We start from the raw sequence: 22,237 nt of genomic DNA, 5'->3' as shown, positions 1-22,237 counted from the left end.
CCCTGCTATGTAATGATTTATTGAACTACTGCTGTGAATATGGGACAATTTCCCAGTCTTCTCCATCCACAACTGCATGTGGCATTTCAGTCTAGTCAACTCTGAAAAGATCAATTCCTAATCTTCAAACCAAGTGTGATGAATGGCCACAAGGATAATCAAAAAGAAGACTAAGAGCTTGACTTCTGCCTGGCAAACTGGAGCTGAAGGCTCCCCAAGGCATGTCCATGCTAGCACTTCCCCTTGTCTTAGGAGAAAAGGATTTTGAAGAAAATCCCCCTACTGTCCTCACTAACCACATTGGGTCCTCTCTGCCAAGCACCCTGAGATCTTGCAGCCTGCACCCAAATTAGGCTTATACTAACCATTAATGTAACCCAAAGACATACAGTGGAGGTATGGGACTGCCTTGTAGGCAAACAGCCCAGTTACAGCAAGCCAAATAAATCCCCAAAACATTGTCTCCTCCAGCCCCTTTGCTCCTCCTGCTGGGCACAGACTGCTAACAGGGACACAGCCCAGGAATACTCCAGAAGGGAAAAGTTCAGGACATAGGAAAGCTCCCATTTAAGTGGTGATACTCACATACCAAGAAAAGGGTATAAAGCATTCACAATTGAGTTTGGAGCCCATCCAATCTCTGTCCTAAGCATGCAAGCATGAAGTTCTGCAACAGCTTTTGGTAAGATCATTGGGGAGCAAGGGAAACCTAAACTAGTGTCAAAACAGGGCTTGGTTTATGTATGAAAGAGCTAATGACACAGTGGCCTGAGAACTAGACTTGGACTTGCAAAGTCTCCTCTACAGCATGAAGTCATAAAGTGGGGAGATAAATTCAAACCTATAAGCACAGGCAATTGAATTGCAGTGTATTTCTGCTCTTTGCCCAGGGAAAGAGAGAGATGAGAGGGTGCACACAGCAATTACAAACCCTCACTGCGGATAAAAGCCCACAATGAACTGGAGCGAGAGGATAATTGACAATTCCCTGTATTTTGCAGTGTCTCTTTGCTTGGGTTAGTCATAAATGGCATCAATAATCTCATTGGAGAGAAATCACTATTTCAGTGAGCACTTCCTGCTCATTCAGAGGTGGGGACATTTTGCTTCACTGCTATTGATTGAGCCAGGCTGTATTGGCACTGCTCCTCAGCTGGCAAGTACAGCTTATCAGATTCCTGATAGCCAGGCTGACAGCTATGGAGAAAGGTTAAGAGTTGTCATCTCCAGTGAGCAGGACAACATGGAAAACTGGTGATGCAGGTTTTTTTACCAGGGTTGTTGTATGCAAGAACTAAAAACTACTAACAGCAGAAGAGAGGGTCATGGTGGATAGAGAATCAGCTAATTCAGATTTTCATTTCTTAGGGCTCTATGTTCATTTATACATTCAATACTTTTCATGTAAAGGCAGCAGCTGTAGCAAGGCTATGGAACATAAGATAGCTTCCTATCTGGGGCAAAATGTTTAAATTTCATTAGTTGTGATTTCCCTGTAATTTTTTTTTTAGTTCTTCTATTTCTTCTGCCCAATCATCCTCTGACTGATCTGGGTAACTGAATGAGTAATAACTGGGGAGACTGTTTTCACCATGGAAAAACAGTGATGAGAAACAGTGTCAAGGAATTTGTTTTAATCAGAACAAACAAATGAGGGCAAGAGCACAGTCTCCCACACCAGAACACAAACCTTGTTAACCTAAGTTGGGTTTGCCAGCTTCTGCCAGGGCCCCTTAGCTGCAAAGCAGACTGCTTCAGTTTCCCTTCTGCAAACACATCCCATTTCAAAGCATCTTGAGGAATAATAGCACTTGCCACAGCTCAGAAAAGCAGATCTGGCAATACACACTTAAGACTGAATAAAACCACTCAGAGCCATGCTCCCAAAAGGAAAAAGACAAACAAGCAGAAGCAGCATCCGGAGGCAGATTGGCCTATGCTACCGAGTCACTCTGAGGCAAGAGAGACCTAATCAACCATCTCCCGCTGGTGTGCATGAGCAGGCACCCACTGTGCTGGAAAAAGCGCTCTGCTCCGAGCCCACACAGCTCCGCAGCAGCCACTGCGGTGCTGCCAGCAGATGAAGGCAGAACGTCAGAACGCCCCTGGACACCGCCTTGGCCATGATGACCAACCCACGAGTGAGCCCATCTGTACCCCAGGACGAAAAGCAGCCAAGAAAAGAGAGCAGTGTTAGCAGAGAGGCACCCACCGGCTGGCGGGAGCTCATACTCGACTTCCAGCACCACCCTCTCCCCCACGTTCTTCAGCAGGCTTATGATCTCATCGTGCCGCAGCTTGGTCAGGTTAATGCCATTCACAGACTTGATGTAATCCCCAACATTCAGCTGGTCACTTCTGGAAGGAGGAGAAAATAAAAAAATAAATTAAAAAAAAAAAAAAGCAGTAGTAGCACAAAGCCTCTGCTAGGCTCAGCCTGCAAGTGCCTGATGAACCTTTTATAACTGGGGGACTTTCTGAACAAGCCACCAGTGCTGGGCTGGATCTTAGCTGTCTTTTTGCACATGCCTGCTGTCAGAGAGAAGGGCTAGACCTAAAACCATCTATCTTTGCTGGTAGTGAGTGTTCAAATCTGTACATACAGCAACAATCACAGTCTATGTGTTCACAACCTCTCTTTGTTGCTCAGTTCCCATTCACGTAGAGCAATCGGTCAAATTGAAGCACACCAAGAGGCTTCTGAAATAAATAAATAAATAAAGCCACAGGGGAATAGAAAACATCACTCCTTTTGCCTGTTTTCTCCAAAATTGTTCAATTACTCCTTCCCTTTCTCTGCTTCTTGGAGCCTTTCTTCTCCCATTCCTTTTCCAAGCCAATAATGTGACTTACACACTCAGTATTCAGAACAGATACAGTATTAAACCACTTAGCTTGATCAAGATGTATTGTACCATGCAGCTCTCCTGACAAGGCTGCCTAATTTCACAGAATCCCAAATATCCCTACACAAAATTTCAGAGCATAATTGCAGAGAGCATGGGAAATAACTCAAAATAGAAGACATTCTACTTACTGAAGCAACAACTTTGCATTCTGGGGCACGTGAAATAAGGAAGTTGTGTGCCAACTATTTTAATTATAACCAGTGGCTAGAACATACAGTTATTTTCCTCCAGTTTCACTGTGCTCTCTCCATCCCATTCCATTTTCTCACCTTGCAGCTAGTCCTCCTGGCCTCAGATTGGAGACTCTTGGCTTTCCATCTTTGTCTGTACCACCTGAAATGGTTAACCCAAGGGTGCTTCCTTCCTTCTTAATCAGCTCCACAATGGTGATCCCTCTGAACTCCTCTGAAAGATCAGGAATAAAGGGAAACATCTCAGTGGAAGGCACATTCCTCCCAATCCTAAGAACATCCTTTTCCTACACGTGGTGGGAGAGCACGTTTGAAGTTATTTATATAATTAGCTTCTGTTTATATAAAAATGAAGTTGTGAAACAGAAGTGTGTCCTGGTGGATCCACAGCAATGGAAGGGAAGTTTTTGCATGCAGGTCTTTCAAGCAAGACCAAGCAGGATAAGGCAGAGAAGTGAGGGCTTGTTGGAGGACAAAAGCTTTGTGTTTCAATGTGCTGATGCTGGAGGCAGTAGAAGAACTCAAAAAAACAGGATGATGGGATCCAGACACTGGTCTAGGACACTACCTCAGGTATTATGTTTGATATGGACCAGGAAGAGTGTTAGAAGGGCTGCAAGTCAGACAGTCACAGTTATCAGGTAGGAAGATTCTCTGTACCTGCAGTAGTGCCTGGGTGGACAGAACAGGGTGGCTCTTAAAATATTGTGACTAAAGAAATACCACAAGACATAAATACAGTTGGGACATGAAGAACATTACATGGAGAGGGTGGGATCCTTCCACCAAACAGGAAGGAGGGGGGTGCACAGCATGCATTCATTCACAGCCGTTATCCCACCCATCTGCACCTGGTCCAGGTCAAACTTTCTCCATGTTACCCACCTCACCTACAGCTGGAACTGAAGAGGAAAGTCACTTTTACATCATAACTGGTTCCACAGGCACTGTCAGCCATAACATGTATGGCAGAGCCAGGTTTAAAGGGTGCACACTCCATACCAATACTGCTGCACCAGTACCACTTCTCAGGCCATGTACATCTCGCAAGGGCAACACTCTTGTCCAGCACCTATATATAAGTCTGAACTTGTGTGCCAATTTTGATCCCATTACAGCTCATGTCTGGATTTTACAGAAACAAGGTCCTTAAACTATTCCAACTCTGTATTTGGCATGGAGAAGGGGAATAAGTTAGCTGGAGAGCCATCAACAGCCCAGGGAAAGACCAAGAACCCTATGGACTTCGCAAAAGGCAGCTGCACATTACTCCATGTGACAGCACTCACACTCTCTGCTCAAAGGAGGACTAGCCCTGGGGCAAATCAGATGATTTTCATGCCTTGTCAGAGCCTTCTTTAAGAAGCTTATGGCAGAATTTGTCTACAACATGATCCATCCACCTCCGCTATTTCGGGTGTACCAAATTATCCCACGATATTACAGAAGCAAAAGCAGCCTTCCTCACCCAGAGTACCTTTCTCCAGTGTGGTGCAGGAGAAGGTGGTAATGGGCATTGGCAGTACATGGGAAAGAGCAGTCCCACAGCTGGGGACTAAAGCCCACATCACAAATGGCTCAGGAGTGTGTTTGCAGAGCAAACCCCACAAGGCTTAAACAAGATGCTCCACTGGGAGAGGGAACATTTGAAACCTCTTGCACATGATGACTTCCAGAACAAGACAGGGTGTCTTAAATGATATATTGACATACAAGATCCATGCTGGTACAGAGCTTCCCCCTCCATCCTCCTTCACTGGGACAAAATATGATGACATTTATCACTGTGGTGCCTCATCACTTGCACTTTGCTCCTTGTGTCATGCCACAATATCACCAGAAACTGCACCTCACTGAGTCCTGCCATGCACTACCTGTTTTGTAAAGTACTTCCAAGAGCAATCTGTGTGCTTGATTAACACAAGTGGGGAATCTCTTCACAATCTAGTGCCAGTCTGGAAGGCATTTAGGCACTGTTGGGCACCCAATTAGCATGGCACTGGCAGCTCATTGTAAGACATCAGGCCCATAATGCTTCTGCTCTGTAAACTCAATTTTGATCCCTTGCCAACTGCAGTAACTTAGTTTTCAATTCATCAATTCTAGGTCCAAGGGGCTGCCACAAACTTTGTAGGGGCTCCCCACCCATGCTAGAAGGAACAGCATCCAGCACCATCCTGCAGATTTCCTCTCAACTACAGACGGGACTGATCAACACAGATGGTGCCACAAAGGGAGACCATTAGCTCTTCAAATGGGTTTAATTTTGATCCTTGGTAAGTGTTTAAAATGAGAACTCTCAGAGTGCAATTACCCATTGTTATGGGTTCCAGGAGAAATCACTGCTCAAAAAAAGGACAAGTCCCTGAGATCAATCTATCAAGGTAAGCAATAAGGGATTTTGAGCAATGTCTCTATAAATCCACTGGCACTATCACAAACACAGGTGGATGTAAAAGTGAGCTGGTTAAGCAGGATCTGGTCTTTCAGGACATAATCTTTACGTGTCATGTGAGAGTAGACTTAGATTTCTTCTGTTATGTATGCTTAGATTTTGCTGCTCAAAGCAATGGGCACAATGAGACCACATGAATTCTGCCCTCCCCACTGAGATGTCTTGAGTTGGGGTTGTTGGACATACTGGCTCTGGTGAGCCAGACTCTCTCCATCAGGGCTGGAGAACAGAGGCAACATGTTGCAGAATCCCCAGAGGATGCAGAATATCCCCTGGAAAAACTGGTGAAGAAGGAAGCAATAGCAAGAGGGTCCCATTTCCTCCCCATCCCCTACATTACACTAAAACAAACCTGCAACTGGGTCATTAACTGTCAGAAGTCAAAATCAAGCCCCAGCCTTCATTAGGAAGATGACTTATCCAGAGCAGCCCATCCAGATTTGCTGGCATGCCACTGGCAGACAAAGCCCTGCACCAACAGAGGAAAATGTACTACCATTTCTTCAACCCTTCTTCAGCCCCTGGGGGTGTTTCTGCACAGGAAGATTTATCTTATGCAAAAGTCTGCTGTGACTGACTAAATAGCTAAACAAACTTAGTCACATGTGGGAAATATGAAGCTTGCCAGACACTGCCAGTCTCCCTCCCAGCCCTGTGAGCTCAGAGGTAGCAGTGCTTTTTCCCCTCTCTCCTTTGCTGCTGTTTTCTGCTTTGCAGGTGTCAGACCAGTACAGGAACCAGCCCTTTCTTAGTTTCCTATAACCACCACCACTTCCATGCCAGACTGTCACTGGGCCAGTAACATACCTACCACTCACCAAGACCAGTTACTACCACCCATTTCTGTCCTCCAATAAAAGCCTTGTTGATAGATGCACAAAAACTGGTGTGGTGGGTTTTGTTTGTTTTGGTGGGAGGGGGTGGCTACTGATTTTAAGGGTAGCCAGGTACAGTGTAATGAATGCCCCAATGTTTTGGAGCAGGAGCTGACCTCTTCCTTTACCTGGGATGCTTTGCCTCCTGGAGACCAGGGCTGAGTCCATCCCACCGGAGTCCTTGCTCCCCTTTGAGTAAGGGCCATCATCTGTGAGCAGAGCAAACACAGAAGCTGAAATCAGTACTGAGAGCAGCAAACAACAGAACTAGAACACTTTAAAAAGTTTGTCCTGGTGACACTGGAATTGGGATCACATCTGTATCACCAACTGTAGGCACATAGTGATGTGGGAAAGAAGCAAGAAGGCAATAACATTATCTGATTTATTCCTCTTGCAGTTAATCCACTTGAAGAGAACAAAATTCCCTTACTCCTGTAATTACGTGGAACAGCTGAGGACAGAGAAAGCTGTGGCATTAGTCTCACAAGTCTTAAGTCTGTCATTATGCTTGTGAAGAAACTTATGGTCTTTGGAAATGGAGTTATACATCAGGACACTAACAGGGTACTAAATCACTATACTTGAATGAAATTGCCTATTCTTATAGATCCCATTATTTCCAAGTCACATTTTTCCACTGCTGTTTCAGCCTCTGTATTATACAGAAAGCACCTTCTCTTAAGTGATTGTTAAAAAAAAAAAAAAAAAGAAAAAGAAAAAGCAGAGGAAGAAATAGTATTATGCATTGTAAGTGCACTGTCCTGCATCAGTTGAGATTTAAATTTCAAGTATTTAATCATCTTTGTATTCTCCTACTGGAAGATTTCTATATGGCACAGAGGTCTGCAGAGAAGGGAGCATGCTTCTGCAGATTTCATTGCCATCCATCTGAACTGTCTACTTTTATGGCATTTCCTAAAAAACTGGCACTTTTTCAATAAAATAATTTCCAGTAACCACACAGTATCAAATAAATCCCATTCTCAGCAACCATATTCCTGGATTGCTCTTCCCAATTTCTCAATAGCTGGGAGGTTTAGAAGTTGTAGATGAATTATAAATATGGGTTACTGAAAACCTTAACCATTTATTCCTGTCTGCAGCCCTTAAGTAACTTATAATTAAGTTGCACTCACTGCATACAACTTTTTTCAGCCCCATTCCGGACAGTGGTTTGTACACAAGAGAAATCAAAACCAGTGTTCAGTTTGCTGGCATCCCACTTTCCCCACAAAAGAGAAAAGTGATGGTGTGAATTAACCATCACATAAAAACTAGGAGGGGAATTTTGTTCAAAGACTTGAACAATTTTTAAAAAGTAAAATTAAATAAGCCTCCACCTAAAGTAATTTCTGAAAAAGAAAAAAAAATAAATTATCTAGTTTTAATTCTTGTTGCCCAGGTGAAGAAGCTTCACAAGCTGACAAAACTCAGTGAAAAGTTTCAGCTGGCTCATATCTGTGCTTTCAAGCATAAAAAGTTTCAGCTCAAAAATAAACAGCATTTAGCTTTGCATCTCATAGAGGGACAGTGTCCAGATCCTGGACTCTTCTCCTGTGTCACTTTGAATATTTTTCCACCCCCACTAAACCAAAGATTTCTAATGAAGCAAGAACTAGCACTTGGCTCCCAAATTATTGCTATCGAAACACATTGAACCTTGACAGCCAAGGATTTGTGAAGCACAGAAATGAAATTCTGCCTTTCAAAAAATATGGAAAGGACAAAGAGAATAAAATAGCACTGCCCTGACCATGGAGATCTTGCAACACTGCTGAGTGCTGACCATGAAAGGAGTAGCACTTGGCTAGAGAACTACAACAAGCACCAAAGCAAGCCGTTGAGCTCAGATAGGTGCTGGCACAGACTGGCATCAGCTCTAAGAGGAGAAGGCTTGAAAATTAAATTTGCATTCTTAAGAGCAATGGTTCCTTAGGTGATGGAGAGGCCACGGTCAAGGTTAATCTGGGCTTAATGAATCTGGGGAAAAACAAGTTTAATTTACTTGGGACAGTTTAGCACCAGCATCCAATTTAAAAAATAAAATAAAAGCAGGAACGTCCCATACCATCTCTTCTTCAGTAGCTGCTGGACAGTCATAAAGATTCAGAGCTTTCCATCTCTGCCAGTGTTGGCCATGTTCATCTTAATTTCTCTCTCCAACAGGTTTTTCCTAATATCCTGCCACTCCATGGATGGTTTAGGAGTATAAATCAAGGTGGGGTTTCCCAGAGGAGCAGCAAGACAATGCTGATCCATCTACTACACAGCCCAGCAGCTACAAGTTCCCTTTATTTTTTTGCCAAATACAGCAGCATGTAGGAAGAGGAACCCCAAAGCAGCAGTGTGGGATACTCAGTATAACCTTGCATTTTCAGTACTGGAGGGAAGCCTGCCAAAGGCATACTGGGACATCCAGAGCTAGAGCCTCTCTCAATGCCACTGGAGCATCAATGTGCCTTCAGTCGCACTGGACATTGCAGATGGTGAGGACCACCCCAGCACGCAGCTGCCTTCCACATGAGGTTTGCCACCAGCTCTGATCCCAGGTAACAGGCTTAAGGCAGCAACGTTCTGCTGGTAGACGGGATCCCTGTATTCCTGGGAAACCACACAAGATGGCTTGAAGCCAACTCCATAATCTGCTGGCAAAGTAAAGCAGTCAACCATCTGCTTCTTATAAACACGCTGCCCTGGACCAGACAGCCACCAGCACCCTTCTGTGCTTCACTTCCCCACTGCAACCCCAATCATTACAGATATGAAACCCCAATATGCTAACAGTTACCCTCCCCATCTCAACAGCTGTTGCAAAAGTGCCTTGGCTTCCATTTCAGAAAGCAACCAGGCTGCCCATGCATTAACAACAGCTTCCACCACCACCAGCCAAGTGTCCAAGAGCAGCGACCCAAGCTACAGCCGCTGCCGACAATTAGCCATGCGCCCCCCCACACGGCTTCACGCTGCTCCAACGACAGCCTTAGCAGCCAGCAAGTAATTAGCATCGCAGCTCCCCTTCCTCTATTGCTGCTCCTTTCCGAACGCGCTTGATTATGAAAAAAAAAAGTTTTGGTTTTTTTTTTTTTTTTTTGCTCATTATCTCGCTAAAATGTTTGAAGAGGAAAGGAAGCTGCCGCACGCCGCCTGCCGAAGTGTGAATTGGCATTTGCTTGCATTAGCATCCCTGCCGCGCCGCTCTTTGTTCATTTTCAGCCCATTTCCAGCTCTGCCACTCAAGCTGGTATTAATGGAGTCACTTTTTCTGAGCTGTTTTCTTATTTGGGGGGGTGTGGGGGGTGTGGGGGGTGTGGTGTGGACGTGCATGTACTTTGTTTAAAAAAAAAAAAAAACAAAAACAAACACAAAACAATAAATGCTTTCTCTTTATGCTCTTAGTCACTTCCCCTGCCTAGCACAGCATCTATTCAGAGGCGAGCCTGATTGCTCAGTTGGCCCAAATCGCAGCACCAGCCCAAGCACTGAAAATTCATGAATCTCTCTCTACTGCTTAAAATTGGAAAAATAACTATTTTTTAATTTCTTTTTTTTTTCCCCCCAAGCAATCAGTGTTGAAGCCATTAGAGGGGCATTTTTGAAGGTTTTTCTCTAGTACCAACAGGCTCAAAAGTTTTCCAAAGAAAATAATTGTGTAATTTGTGACTTTCAAGCAGTGGGGTTAATGCTGGGTCTGGATCTTTCAGAAAATCTCACCAAGTACACAGGACCCTCAATAAAACCAAGAGCACAAGACTTTTCATATATTAATCACATGGGAATCTATGGCTATAGAAAAGTTCCATAAGTTTTTACCAACAGTTTTTGCTATTTCAATGTCTTACTAACACTCAAGGGGAGAAGAGCTCCAACTCTCTACACACTGAGGCCTCCTCCTCTATAGCAACAGTTTTACAGTAGTACACACCTCATACAGTGACAAGCAGAGGAGAATATCCCATCTCACTCCCTCAAAGCCAAACTGGACATATGAAGGAGTTGGCAAAAGATCTCCTTTCTTTAGATGAAACACCAGGAGCAGGAAGAAGGGAAGGTCAGGGCAAACTCCTGTATCCGACCTTGCTGACTGACTGTTAATGGCAGCTCTCAGCAGGACCCATTGTCAAGGGCACTTCAGTAACTCTAGCACAATGTGTCACCCCCAGCTAGTGCACTGCAATGTTTTATGCTGTCCCTGTTTGAGATTGTGCCATAGCATCCAGGTTTCCAGAGATGCCAATCCAGGAACTGAAGATTCCCATTAGAGGCACCATCTCCCTAATGGGCAGCATGGAAAGTGGTTTTCCTAGGGAGGATGAGATGGGGGTAAGAGGTCAGCAAAATGTGGTATTTTCCAGCAACTTTCACTGAATGCATCACTGGAGAACCAAGGTTCCCCAGGTGCAAGGTGCAGCCATTCTCCTCTCCCTTCCCAGATCATACTGAGAGGCACTGGAAAGGTGCCGGCAGCAGCAGGGAGAGGAAGAGCTGCCCAGAGATGAGTCTCTCAGTGATTAATCAGCATGGGACTGTACAGCTGGAGCTCTGCTACTTGCTTCACATGTCCCATTTGGCACCTCAGCTCCAGCACTGGCCATAGGGACATAAAAACATCCTGTCACCTGCTCTGACACCAGCACCACCACTTCTCCTGGCTTTCTCACCACAGCGCAGCAGAAGCGTGCTGGGCCCATAACCCAGAGGTGGATGGATCGAAACCATCCTCTGCTACCAAAAATCTGCTCTGGTTTGAGGCCAGACAGATCCTCTCTTGCCCCGAGAGGGACAAAAGAATGACACTCACACAAACGGATTGGAGAGTGATGGAAAGTTTAAATGGAAAAGCAATTGGTGAAACTTGTACAAAACACTACAAAGCATAGCGGCAAAGAATATCCCAACAGATACAGAGCCCCTTACACAATTCCCAAAGCTTCCCAATCCTTCCCTTCTCCCACCTGAGGGTATACCCAAACCCCCAGGGCTCTTTCTTTCCCCCCACCCCCTCCCCCACCCCCGCTAGGCAAGTCTCAGGCTGGCCAGGTCTGAGACTGTCCCCCCTCCATTCTCCTCCTGGCATTAGACCAAGACAAGCCTAAGAGGCCTTGAGGATACTCCCCCGGCGTTACCCGATAAGAGAGAGCATCTCCCATGGGAGCTGAGAGGGAAGAAAGAGAAAGAGAATGACTTTGCAGATGGATTTATAGGGTGCAGGATTTATGGGTAGAAATACTCTGTTTCCTGTGTCCACCCTATGGGGGTGTATCTCATGTGGCAGTAGCAGGGGGCATCCAGCCTAAACTGCCACAACTGTTTAGGGGATTATCTACTTCTACCTATTGCCTTAGGGAAGACAAGTGAGAAGAGGAGAATAAACAGAAAGGGAATAAACCAAATTAACTGGGAGCATGGAGAGAAATGGATCTGTGCAATGTCCTCCCTGCCTACCAGGCCCTGGGGGCTGCCCTAATAGCCACCAACCCAATTTGCATTTTTGCACTGAGTTGTGTTGGATTTTTGGATTTAGAACTAGGGCACTGATGGAAAACCCAAGTTACTCCATGAGCAGTAGAACTTGATACCCCAGTTTTCCATGGCTGTGTCTGATGTGGATTCTCTGACAACTAATAGGTTGAATTTACCTCCTTGCTTTTGGTTTCTGACTGAGGGTACAAACAGGAGTCTCTCCTCTAACCAATATGCTTGTTTTCCCATTAACCATCTAGCAGCCAGCTGGCTTATTTTCAGAGGTCAGCATAAATCAATCCTAACTCCTAGGACAACCACAGATTCTCTAAGTCAGGGACCCCTGGGCTTCCAGAATAGTCAGACCTATTTGTCACCTGAGCCACCCCTCATCAAGGCTGACTTGCTGGCTTGCTGACATAACCCCTCAGCCCCACGCTTTTATGAAGCAAGTGGAGATACCCTGGACCAAATCCCATCTCTGTAGCAAACCAGCCACAAAACCAGTAACACCACAACTTTGCACAGCAAACGTTCCTAATCTGATGTGAGAACAGGATTCCTGACAACAGTTTGGTCTCAAACCAACCTCTCTTAAAATGGGGGAAGTGGGGGGGGGGAGAAGCTTTCTCAGGAAGATCACTGATTTAGGAGTTCATTATCCTGCCTGCAGGGGGGAAAGGGAAGGTTTTCTTCATTTAGAAGAGTTATTAGTCTGTATTATTAACAGAGATCACCTCTTAATGAAAATCATCATTGGCTAAATAACATTCTGTGACAATTAGGCTTGCAATCTGCAAGTTCTTCAGATTCCTGGATTGCTTTAAGACAGTTCCTGCAGAGAAAGGGCATTAATCTTGTGGGAAGACCAAGAGGTAAAATCTCCCATTCGTTTAATGGAAAAAAGACAGCTGGAGGCAGTTGCTTTGCCACAGGGTAATTGCACTCCTTGTTTAGAGAAATGAACACTGGAAACCAGTGTTCAGAACCAAAAGCTGTTCGTGCTAACACAAGCCAGTATTTTTCACTGGAATAAAAGCACAAGGTTGGAAGCAGGAACCCAAATGACTAAAACTAAGTATGATTTGATCCATTTTTAGGAAATTATTTCTGTAAGTCAGGGGAGTCATTTATCTGCAGTCAGGTGAAGAGCAGTCAGGGGTACCTGAATGGGTCACGCAGCTAGTGACGATCCCAGCTGCAGCTGCCTGGGAGCCAGTCTTCAAGGCTCAGGATTTTAAAGATATCTGAGTGCCTGAAGATGCAGACATGTACTTCAAAAACATGTAATCATCAATCTGTATCTGAAGGTACCTCATCACCTTAAAAAGTTGTCATGTTGCTAGAAGGAAGGGAGAGGAAAAGTGATACATCCACATATACCCATTCTGAATCTCGAATTGTTACTGAGCTCACAAATTACACAGCCTCCACTAGAGCCTGGCCAGGGGCTGTAGCATTGCTAGAGGACAGGAACATAATCCTTCCCACCTCTGCTCAGGTTGGCACTCCTCACAGCATCACAACCTGTGGCATTTTATGCACCAGTAATAGGTTTGGGTTTGATTGCAAGGCCATACACAACTAAACCCCCAGCACATCCCCCAAAAGGGCAGTCTAGGTTATTTTAGCATCGCTGCAGCAGGTCAGAGATGGCTGTGTCAGCTCTACATGAGAGCAGCACAGTCTCCCACCTTCAATGCACTTAGCCTTTAACACAAGAAACAAGATCTAGAGAGGCTAGGACAGCTCATTTTGAATACTGGGACAAACAGATTGCATGATTTCTTGGAGCTGCTTAATTACACAGTCCACCATGGCCCAAGAGCTCCTCCCACATCACCACTTCAGGCAAGAGACTGTTTTCATGAATTATCCCACCTTCCTCAAGCCTTCCTCAGCAGGTGGCTTGAATTTTATTCTGCTGAACTAAATCCAAAGCTCCTTAGGCCGTTGGAAAATTTGTACATGTTTATTAAGCCAAATACAGCTGTGCAGTTCTTTTCCCATCTCCAGAAATGCATTGCTCCAACTCTCTATCAAAACAGTGAAAGAAAATAGATAAACAGAACCCAAACAAACAGATGAAAGCACGTGCTAGTAATCTCCAGGCTGTTTTTCACAGAACAATGCAAAAGTTAGGCTAGAGAATTCGTGATCCTGCCTTACATAAAACTGGTGTAAGCATGCAGCAACAAGTACACTAAATCCTTAGGCAAAACAGCCCATGCTCCTGTGAAGGGCTTCAAAACAGGAAGAAAAATGTCACTTTTGCAGCACAATTCCATTGTCATGACACCAACTGCTTTGCTTCAAAAAAAACCCCAAAACAAGGCAAATAAAAACCAAAACCAGACAAAACCAAACCCAAACCTTTAAAAGGCCCAGCATCTTCTGTCTCATTTTCCAGGTGATGAGGTGGGAGATTTGCAAGCATGTGGGTGAAAAACCAAGAGGCCATCACAGATCTCATCTCCTCCTCTGTCAGCACAGGGCACCCTGAAAAAGATTCCCTCACACTCTCACAGGAGCTACTCTGACACAAGCATGGCTTTGAAATGCTTCTCTTCTCTTTTGCACCAGGAAAATTTTTAAAAGATGATTTCCCCTTACCAGTAAACTCACCCTGGAATTGCCCAAGATATTTTGAGAGCAGCCCCTCCCTAATCTCATAAATACAGATACCAACAAATTTGTGGTACAAATACTTGTTGCAAAGAAGAGCCTCACAGTTTTCGCTTTGCAGGCAACAACCCTCCTCACAGCACCTATTCATGAGTTACACAGGAGACAGTTGAGGGCTTGGGGAAATGTTTTCTCTTCAGCTTCTCTTTACACAAATTTTCTGAGAGCACAGCCAGAGAGGATGGCCATGCTGTACAATAACTCTGCTTGCTGGAACAAAGTCCTTGCCCTCAAGACGACAACTGAACTTCCTCCCATTTTCTCAGCTACTTCTGGTGGGGGGAAAGAAAAAATAACAACCCAAGAGCGTTATCTACCTGCTGCCAGTACCTGTGCCAGCCCACTGCAACAATGCTGCTCTCACTTCCCCAGGCCTGGAACATGCTCCACCAACTACAGCCTCTTGTGATGTCAGATGTTGCGTGGTATCTCCTCCACCAATTTGTGCAGCCATTGGTCCTGGCATATGAGCCAACAAGAACTTGTCCAAATTTCCAGGCTATTCCAAAAGAAGTTCTACTTCTTAATTTCCTCTCACTGATACACACAGCATAAAATTCATCTCCCCACACTCTCCACGTCTCCCCTTCTTTTCTTTTAAAGCCTGTATTCATTTATCTACTAACCCTTCTAAGGCATGTATAATTTCATAAGCACCTGCTGCTTTATTCACAGGAAACAGATCTATAAAAGATAAAATAGCCTATTGTTCAGCAGAAAACTCCATGCTTTTTTCTTCTACTTTTCTCTTTGTAATAAGAAAACAAAATTACTTTTTAAAGGAACAATATGTTTCAAGCAACCATAATTTCAGCCAGAAATTATGGAGATAGTTATTTGCATAGCAATAACCTTTATGAGACCAAGACATGAGCCATAATACGTCTCTGTAACTGAGCAGGTTGGCTTCCAAGGGATACCAGAGCATATTTCTTCCCCCCTGCAAGCCCTCAGCAGATCTGTAACACTGATGAAAAAAAGCCCTCCTGCTTTTCATAGAGAAGTGAGGAGAGTTTCAGCAGTTAGAAAACAAGTAGATAATATACTTTTATGTGTGTGCACAAAGCTCATTTAAGTTGGCTCTGCAGAGAAGCCAGGCTTTGGAAAGATTTCACTCACATCAACTATCACAGGATATTAAACACCTCCCAAGGACTGATCCAAGTCCCATCTGATAAGTAGGAATGCTGGGCTCAGCTTACAACCAAACTGAGGTACTCCTCCTTTCTTTAAGTACATAGCATTCCACAAAAAAGCACAAAGGGAGAAGAAATGAAAAGGACAGTACTTAATCTGCAGTGAACCTGCCATTGAGGTCATGGGTTTTATGCACCAGAGATGGGTGCTGTCTTTACACCCTGCTACAGTGCATTGTCTATCACCTGCCACTGCTTTGGAAGCCAAGGCAGGGTAACTTTATCTACTCAGTGCATCTGAGGGAGTATGTGATATATGACCTGGAAAAAGTTCTTAATTTCCACTCAAGCTGTACTGAGAGATGGAAGAAAAATACTTGGAAAAGTTACTATAATTTTTTATTAAACCCAGCATTTTTTTTTTCCCTTGGTTTTCTGTGAAAATTAACTTCACATGTTATTTGTATATCCATCCATCTCCTGTCCTTTCACACCTCTGGAACCCAGTGGCCAATATCCATCAACATAGGGGAGAGAGAGCAGCCTGAAAGAGAATCATAGTCATGTAACTTTCATTAAAATTGTGTTTTGAGTAGAAAAGTCCCAAATTACTGCTCTCAGCAAAGCAAAGTGTTACTGTGCAAACCAGCTCTAGACCAACTTCTGGCTGGTCTCTAGACCTTCTCTGGACACTTTCAAAACCCACCTGGATGCATTCCTGTGCAGACTACCCTAAGTGATCCTCCTTTGGCAGGAGAATTGGACCTGATGATCTCTTGAGGTCTCTTCCATCTCTACTATACTGTGATACTGTGAACTTCACCATTCATTTTCCTCTGCATGGCAGGGAGGAGAACAAGGGATACTTGATGCAAAACTGCTGAAAACAAGTGCTCTTTTGCTCACAGAGGAGCTTGTGTTGTCCTTTTGAAGCAGCCTGTGATTTCTTTTCTTTATCTAGTTGAAAAATATCCAGAATAACTTTTTCCCCATTCTGGTGAGGATATGTTTTGTGCATTAAGTTGGTCTTGTTAAGAGCTTCTTGAAGGCACAGGCTGGCTCATTAGCACAAACAGTTTTTCCCAAACAAAACACGAACATCTTCATCTTTAGCCACTTCTTCCAAAGCATCCTCTAAAAAAGCACCTACCAAAAAGGTCCCTTTTCACTCAGTGAGCCCTCTCCAGTTTGCATTTCTTAAGCATTTCACAGCAAGATTTGAATTTCTAAAGAAAAAAAAAAAAAAAAAGAGAGAAAGGGAGAAAGACTTCCCTTCCTGCAGACCCTCTCCCTCCCAGGCATTTTCAGACAGCTTCATCAGTTTGGATTTATGAATGACCCAGTGGCAGGGGAACTGATGCAGCTTGTGACCCCCCCCCCCTCAGGTCACATTTGCACACACAGTCACACACCCCCATTACATGTGGCAATTCTGTGCAGGGAGGACAAGAATAGTGCAGAAACCAACTCAATTAGATTATTATTTCTCAACGATTCTAGTGCCTGAAATGATGCTATTAAAGTTACATTTTCCAGTCAGTCTGGCAATTTCTCTTATTAAGCAGTTAGACTGTACTGGGCAAAGTCCAACAATGAACTGGGAAGATGAAATATTGTTAATACACTGATTGTGTTATCTAGAGAAACTACCTTTCAAGAGTAAAAATTAAAGAGGAATAAGATACATTTTCAAACTGATCTTTCATGAAAGTTATTCAAATTCAATCATTCAACTGTAATATCATGAGAAATGAAAAAAAAAAAATCCAGCACCATTCCTAGGGAAGAAAGCATCTCTAGATACAACTAGGTTTATTAATTTATGTAGCAGGCAGCAGTAAATCCTAGCTGGCAAGGGAATACAATTCCCCTGATTAACTCCATGTAAGCTTCCAAACTTTTCCTTGAATATGAAGATGGGTAAGAAACACAGACTGCTGATTCTTAACCCTGGGGACTTTCCTTCTTTTTCAAGCTCCAGTGCCAAGCTAAGTGACTGTGGAGTGAAATCAAATTTAAAAAAAAAAGACAGCTCTATTGTGGTCTTTCAATCAAATAAAATTCATTACTGCCACTTTATTAGACTCAACTGGTGCCACCTAAACCTAGCAGTCACTATTGCCTGCTTGTTGAAAAGCACTGGAGTTAGTCAAAAAGCACAAACAAGCTTAGTTTTAGCAAAAAGCTTTATGACTGCTTTCACTGCAGAGGGTTTATCACTAAGCTGCCTCCCTACTGGGAAGGTTTGTCAATAGGTACACAGAAGCAGGTTAAAGCTTTTAGTTTTGCAATATCAGTAGAGAGAAGCAAGGGGGGGGAAAAGTCAATGCCTATATTACCAAATATTTTCCTTGGCTTTTTTGTCTTTCTTATCTAATACCAAGCTTGGACTTGCAGAAGGACCTGTGAGGGAGGAGATGGAGAGACAGGACCCAGGAGCCACTGGCAGTGCAAAAAAATGAGCACTTTCGTGCACTACCTGGGTGTGAACAGGCAGCACAATCAACAGCTTGGGGACGGCAGAACAGGTGGAATTCAGAACTTCCCAAGATCAGTTTGCTGGAGTGCTAGTAAATTCTTTGACCTATTTTGCCTTTTACAAATTCCATTTTGGTCCCCAGGATCTTTGCTTTAAAACTGGCACCTGTTGTCTTTCATCCTCCAAGATCTAATAAAAGAAGTGTCAAATCAAGGGGCTGTTAACTTCCCAGGGAGGAGTTGAAGAAGCACAAGGCAGTGCTGCATTGAAGGCAAGGGAAGAAGGCAATCTGACCAAGCATGGCAGGTGAGGACATAGCTCTTCAGTGGAGAGGTGGAGTGCCAGGACTTGGGATAGAAAGACACAGAGATTCATCCTGTATGTTGGAATGTGCCCGTGTCCATCCTTTCCACTGAATGAGAGGAACTAAGCTCCCAGATATTGTCTTACAGGATGCTTTGTCATGATGGGTGGGCATCTTTCTAAAAATCATTCAGTATACCTTATGGGATTTAGAGCATGGGTCACAGTAACTGGGCTAAGCATTTTGACTTGTATTATGCAGAAGGTGAGACTGGATTTTGAATGGCTCCTTTGGGTTGAAAACAACCCAGGCTTTAAACAAACAAACAAACAAAGTGGTGGAGGTACCATTTGGGCTGAATCTGGATGGGGGAAAAAAAAAAGCTAAAAAAAAAAAAAACCAAAAATAAAACCTAACCACATTTCAGTGAAAAGGTCATTTTTGTCCATTAGAAGTCTCTTCAGTGATTCTGGCCAGCTCAAAGCTTGAGATCCCACCTGAAATGAAGCAGGAGGGTACACTGGTATTCCTGCAGGAGATCCAAAAGCAGTGAGTGCCCAGGTTCTCTGAGCTATCTTTTTCTGCTGCAAGATGCCCAGTTTCAAACAGAGGAATAAACACTGCCCAACACATACACTTGATAGGAAGCAAAAAGACAGAGCACGAATTTTGAAATAAAAGTAGGAGTAACAAAAACTATCATTGGATGTCCCTGAGTTTATAAATTAGTGCACTGAGACAACAGATTTGCCAGTTCAGTGGGGAAATAGCCACGAGCAAGTCTCTTGTAGTGTGCAGTAGGCAGGGAAGAGAAAAACCCTTTGGATTCAGCAGAGACAGAAGACAAGGTGGCAACAAGACACTGTGCCACTGTTCAGCCTAGCAATCCCTTTTGAGCAGGGACTCACTGCAGCTGTAATACCCTTTTTTGTTTGTTTTACTCCTATACCACTTCCAGGAGAGCCCATGTTACACAAGTAAATTACATGCTCCCAAGAGCATACATAAAATCTTAGTACCTATGCTAAACGTACAGCATGCAATGTGGAAAGTAGCTAGGAGTGATAAACCAATCTTAAAGAAACCTTCAGGAAAAGATAACTCCTTAGAGGAGTAAGGGGGAACCCCTTCTTACAGGGAATTACATCCTGCTTCCCTGCTGAGCTGCAGAAGCAACATCAGTTTGACATGAGCAACCCCTGCACCAGCATGATTTAACAGGGGCTAGTCAAGGGAAGCCCAGCAGGGCTGCTGCAAGGAAGGTCATCCTGCCACTTGCCCAGGTTAGTACCTTCTCTCTGCTCCCAATTACAAGCCTGCTCTTCCTCAGGTAAATGGCCTGGAAAATGAAATGGGAAATCAAATCTGGAAGATTTGCTGTGCCGGTTCAAGAGGTGGCTGAGACGGATACAGGTTCATGTGTGGTGTAAATCAGTCTCAGTGCCACCAGCAATAAGAAAAATCCATGCAAGCCACAAGAAAACAAAACCAATGAAACAAAAAAAACCCCAGGCAAATTCAGGCAACAGAAGAGATGCACTTCAATGCACTAACATTTAATAAAAGCAGGAGCCAGGGATCAAGGGGTGAAACAAGGAAATAGATTTATATGAAACCTGAAGGATGCCATCAGCACTAGCATAAAGAAGTCAAATAAACTACAAAAAGGAAATATCAAAGCTGTCCACGACCTCATTTGCTAGTGCATTGATCTTATCATCTCAACAAGGATACAGCTTCAAGAAGAGCAATGAAAAATCAGAGCAGTGTGGTAAACAAGGGCAGCCCTGGCTAGCCATAGCCTGCAGCCAGGTGCAGGCTCAGCCACAGCGAGGGCAGGGCTGGCACAATGTTCAGAGGCTTTGCTGACTGAGGGGACAGAATAAACCAAGCTGATGAGCAGAGAGCAGATGTAGCAAGTCCCCAGCCTTCCTCTAAGCACAGAGCTATATATTCACTAATTCTCTCCATCATTCCATGAGCCAATGGATGAAGGTATCTCACAGCCAGGTTTGCCAGTGATCCGATCCCCCAGCAGGACATCTCCAGCTCACAATTCATCCCCCCAAAGTCTGGGAACCCCTTTTAGGAGTTCTGTGAAGACAGCTAATACTGCTGGAAGATGGCACTATAGGAGAAGACATTCAGTGCAGTAGGCTGCAAATTAGGTGCTTCCTCCTGAACTTAGACTGCATTCTGATGCAAAGTGCTGAAAAACCAGTGGGAGTCAAGAAATAAAGAAAAAGTTCCAGACAGCATTAACTATTTTAAAAGAAAGATTTCCAGCACCCCATTTAGACTTCTTTCCAGCTTATCCACGAAGCTGTGCTAAACATTACTAAGACTTAATTCCCACAAATGTGATTCTCCTCCCAATGTTCAGCTAAGTAGCAGTGCTTCAAAAAAAAAAAAAAAAAAAGTCAATACCAAATTGTGGGAGTTGGATTATTCATTCATGTGGTAAAAGCCATTATATATGAATATATACAGATGTTCCCACTTCATGGTTGATCTAAACATATGTAGATTTTAGACTCTGACACACAAACCATCTATTATGCAAGGGCCCGTGTACATGGCTGGGCTGCTTTTATCCTTGACTGTGTCAGGAGGATTCACAGGAGCTGTGTGAGAAATGGAATTAGCTTCCAGTTAAAAGACTAAAAAAAGTTTAAGAGCCTCACCTAAAATGAAAGGAGAGAGGGAGAAGGAGAGAAATCAAAGAGCCAGGCAATATCAGATTTATCTGGACAACAAGATGAAATAAAGTTTCAAAGCTTGAAGTTATTTGATGTTGGAACTGGTGTAGTCTGAGCCCATCAAACCAGCTGGTAAAAATTTGCCCAAATTGTTCATTAAACCTTGCTCCCAACAAGCCTTGCTTTTGGACTTGCCCCACTTCTTTGCTTCCCATCAAGCCTTGCCTTGGCTTCAGGCTCTGCCAACATCCCATCATCCAAACAGGCTGGTGTGCAAAGATCAGCACAGCACCACAGTGATGAAAGTAAACATCTGTTTAGTATGAAAGATGGATAAGACCCCACTCCAGCAGAGTTATTAATGCACTCCAGCTGGTTTATGTAGCTGCCTTCATGCAAATCATTGTGCTGGCTTCCAGTTGCTTCACATTGCACGGATGATGCAAAGCAGACAGAAGAACCCAGTCTCAGCCACAGCCAGCATAAGAATCTCCAAAGGGCATGGAAACTCCTGGTAAAAATGAGAACAAATTGCCACAAGCAGGGCTTTGCCACCATCTGAAAGCCTTAGGATTTAAAATCCAAAATCATCCCAGCCCAAGGATTAGCCAGAAGGTGGTACCAGCTGCAGAAGCCACAGGCTGGGGAACAGGGACATTGGTTAAAACAGCACTCACTGTCTGGTGAGAGCCTGAGCTCTAATGAGCATCACAAAAAGCCAGAGGGACTGGGTTCATGGCCAACCCATGTCCAGGACAGGGGAAAAAAGCACTTTTGCATTGCCCTAGGCAGACACCTGCTCCCCCTTTGAACAATGGAGGGGGCTCAAGACAGGACAGAGGCCAAGAGGCCTCAGCTGAGCAGCTCCATCTGCACCCCACAGACCTGCCTTCTCCCCACACACTGCAACCTGAGGGCCAACATGTTTATATATGAGCAAGGGCATGTGTCTGAAAAGATGCAACACATACAACAAAAGATGTAGCTGGGAGATTCACAGCATACAGAGGATAGGAAGTAGCCATGAACTCAGGATTCAGG

General features: G+C 44.1%; 1 protein-coding gene across 1 annotated transcript in view; it reads right to left on the bottom strand.

The window, feature by feature from the left end:
* The window catches only part of GRIP2 (glutamate receptor interacting protein 2), a 282,140-nt gene that overhangs the window by 53,365 nt on the left and 206,538 nt on the right, over nucleotides 1-22,237 (bottom strand). The window contains exons 2-4 of the mRNA XM_054387208.1: nucleotides 6,559-6,639; nucleotides 3,179-3,314; nucleotides 2,213-2,358 (exon numbers count right to left, since the gene is read on the bottom strand). Of these exons, the coding sequence (XP_054243183.1) occupies nucleotides 2,213-2,358; nucleotides 3,179-3,314; nucleotides 6,559-6,639 (363 nt within the window). The remainder of the gene's footprint in view (nucleotides 1-2,212; nucleotides 2,359-3,178; nucleotides 3,315-6,558; nucleotides 6,640-22,237) is intronic.

This window comes from Indicator indicator, chromosome 15 (genome assembly GCF_027791375.1).
Source record: "Indicator indicator isolate 239-I01 chromosome 15, UM_Iind_1.1, whole genome shotgun sequence".
Taxonomy (NCBI): Eukaryota; Metazoa; Chordata; class Aves; order Piciformes; family Indicatoridae; genus Indicator; species Indicator indicator.
The sequence above is the reverse complement of the archived record's forward strand: the minus strand, read 5'-3'. Positions and strand labels throughout refer to the sequence as shown.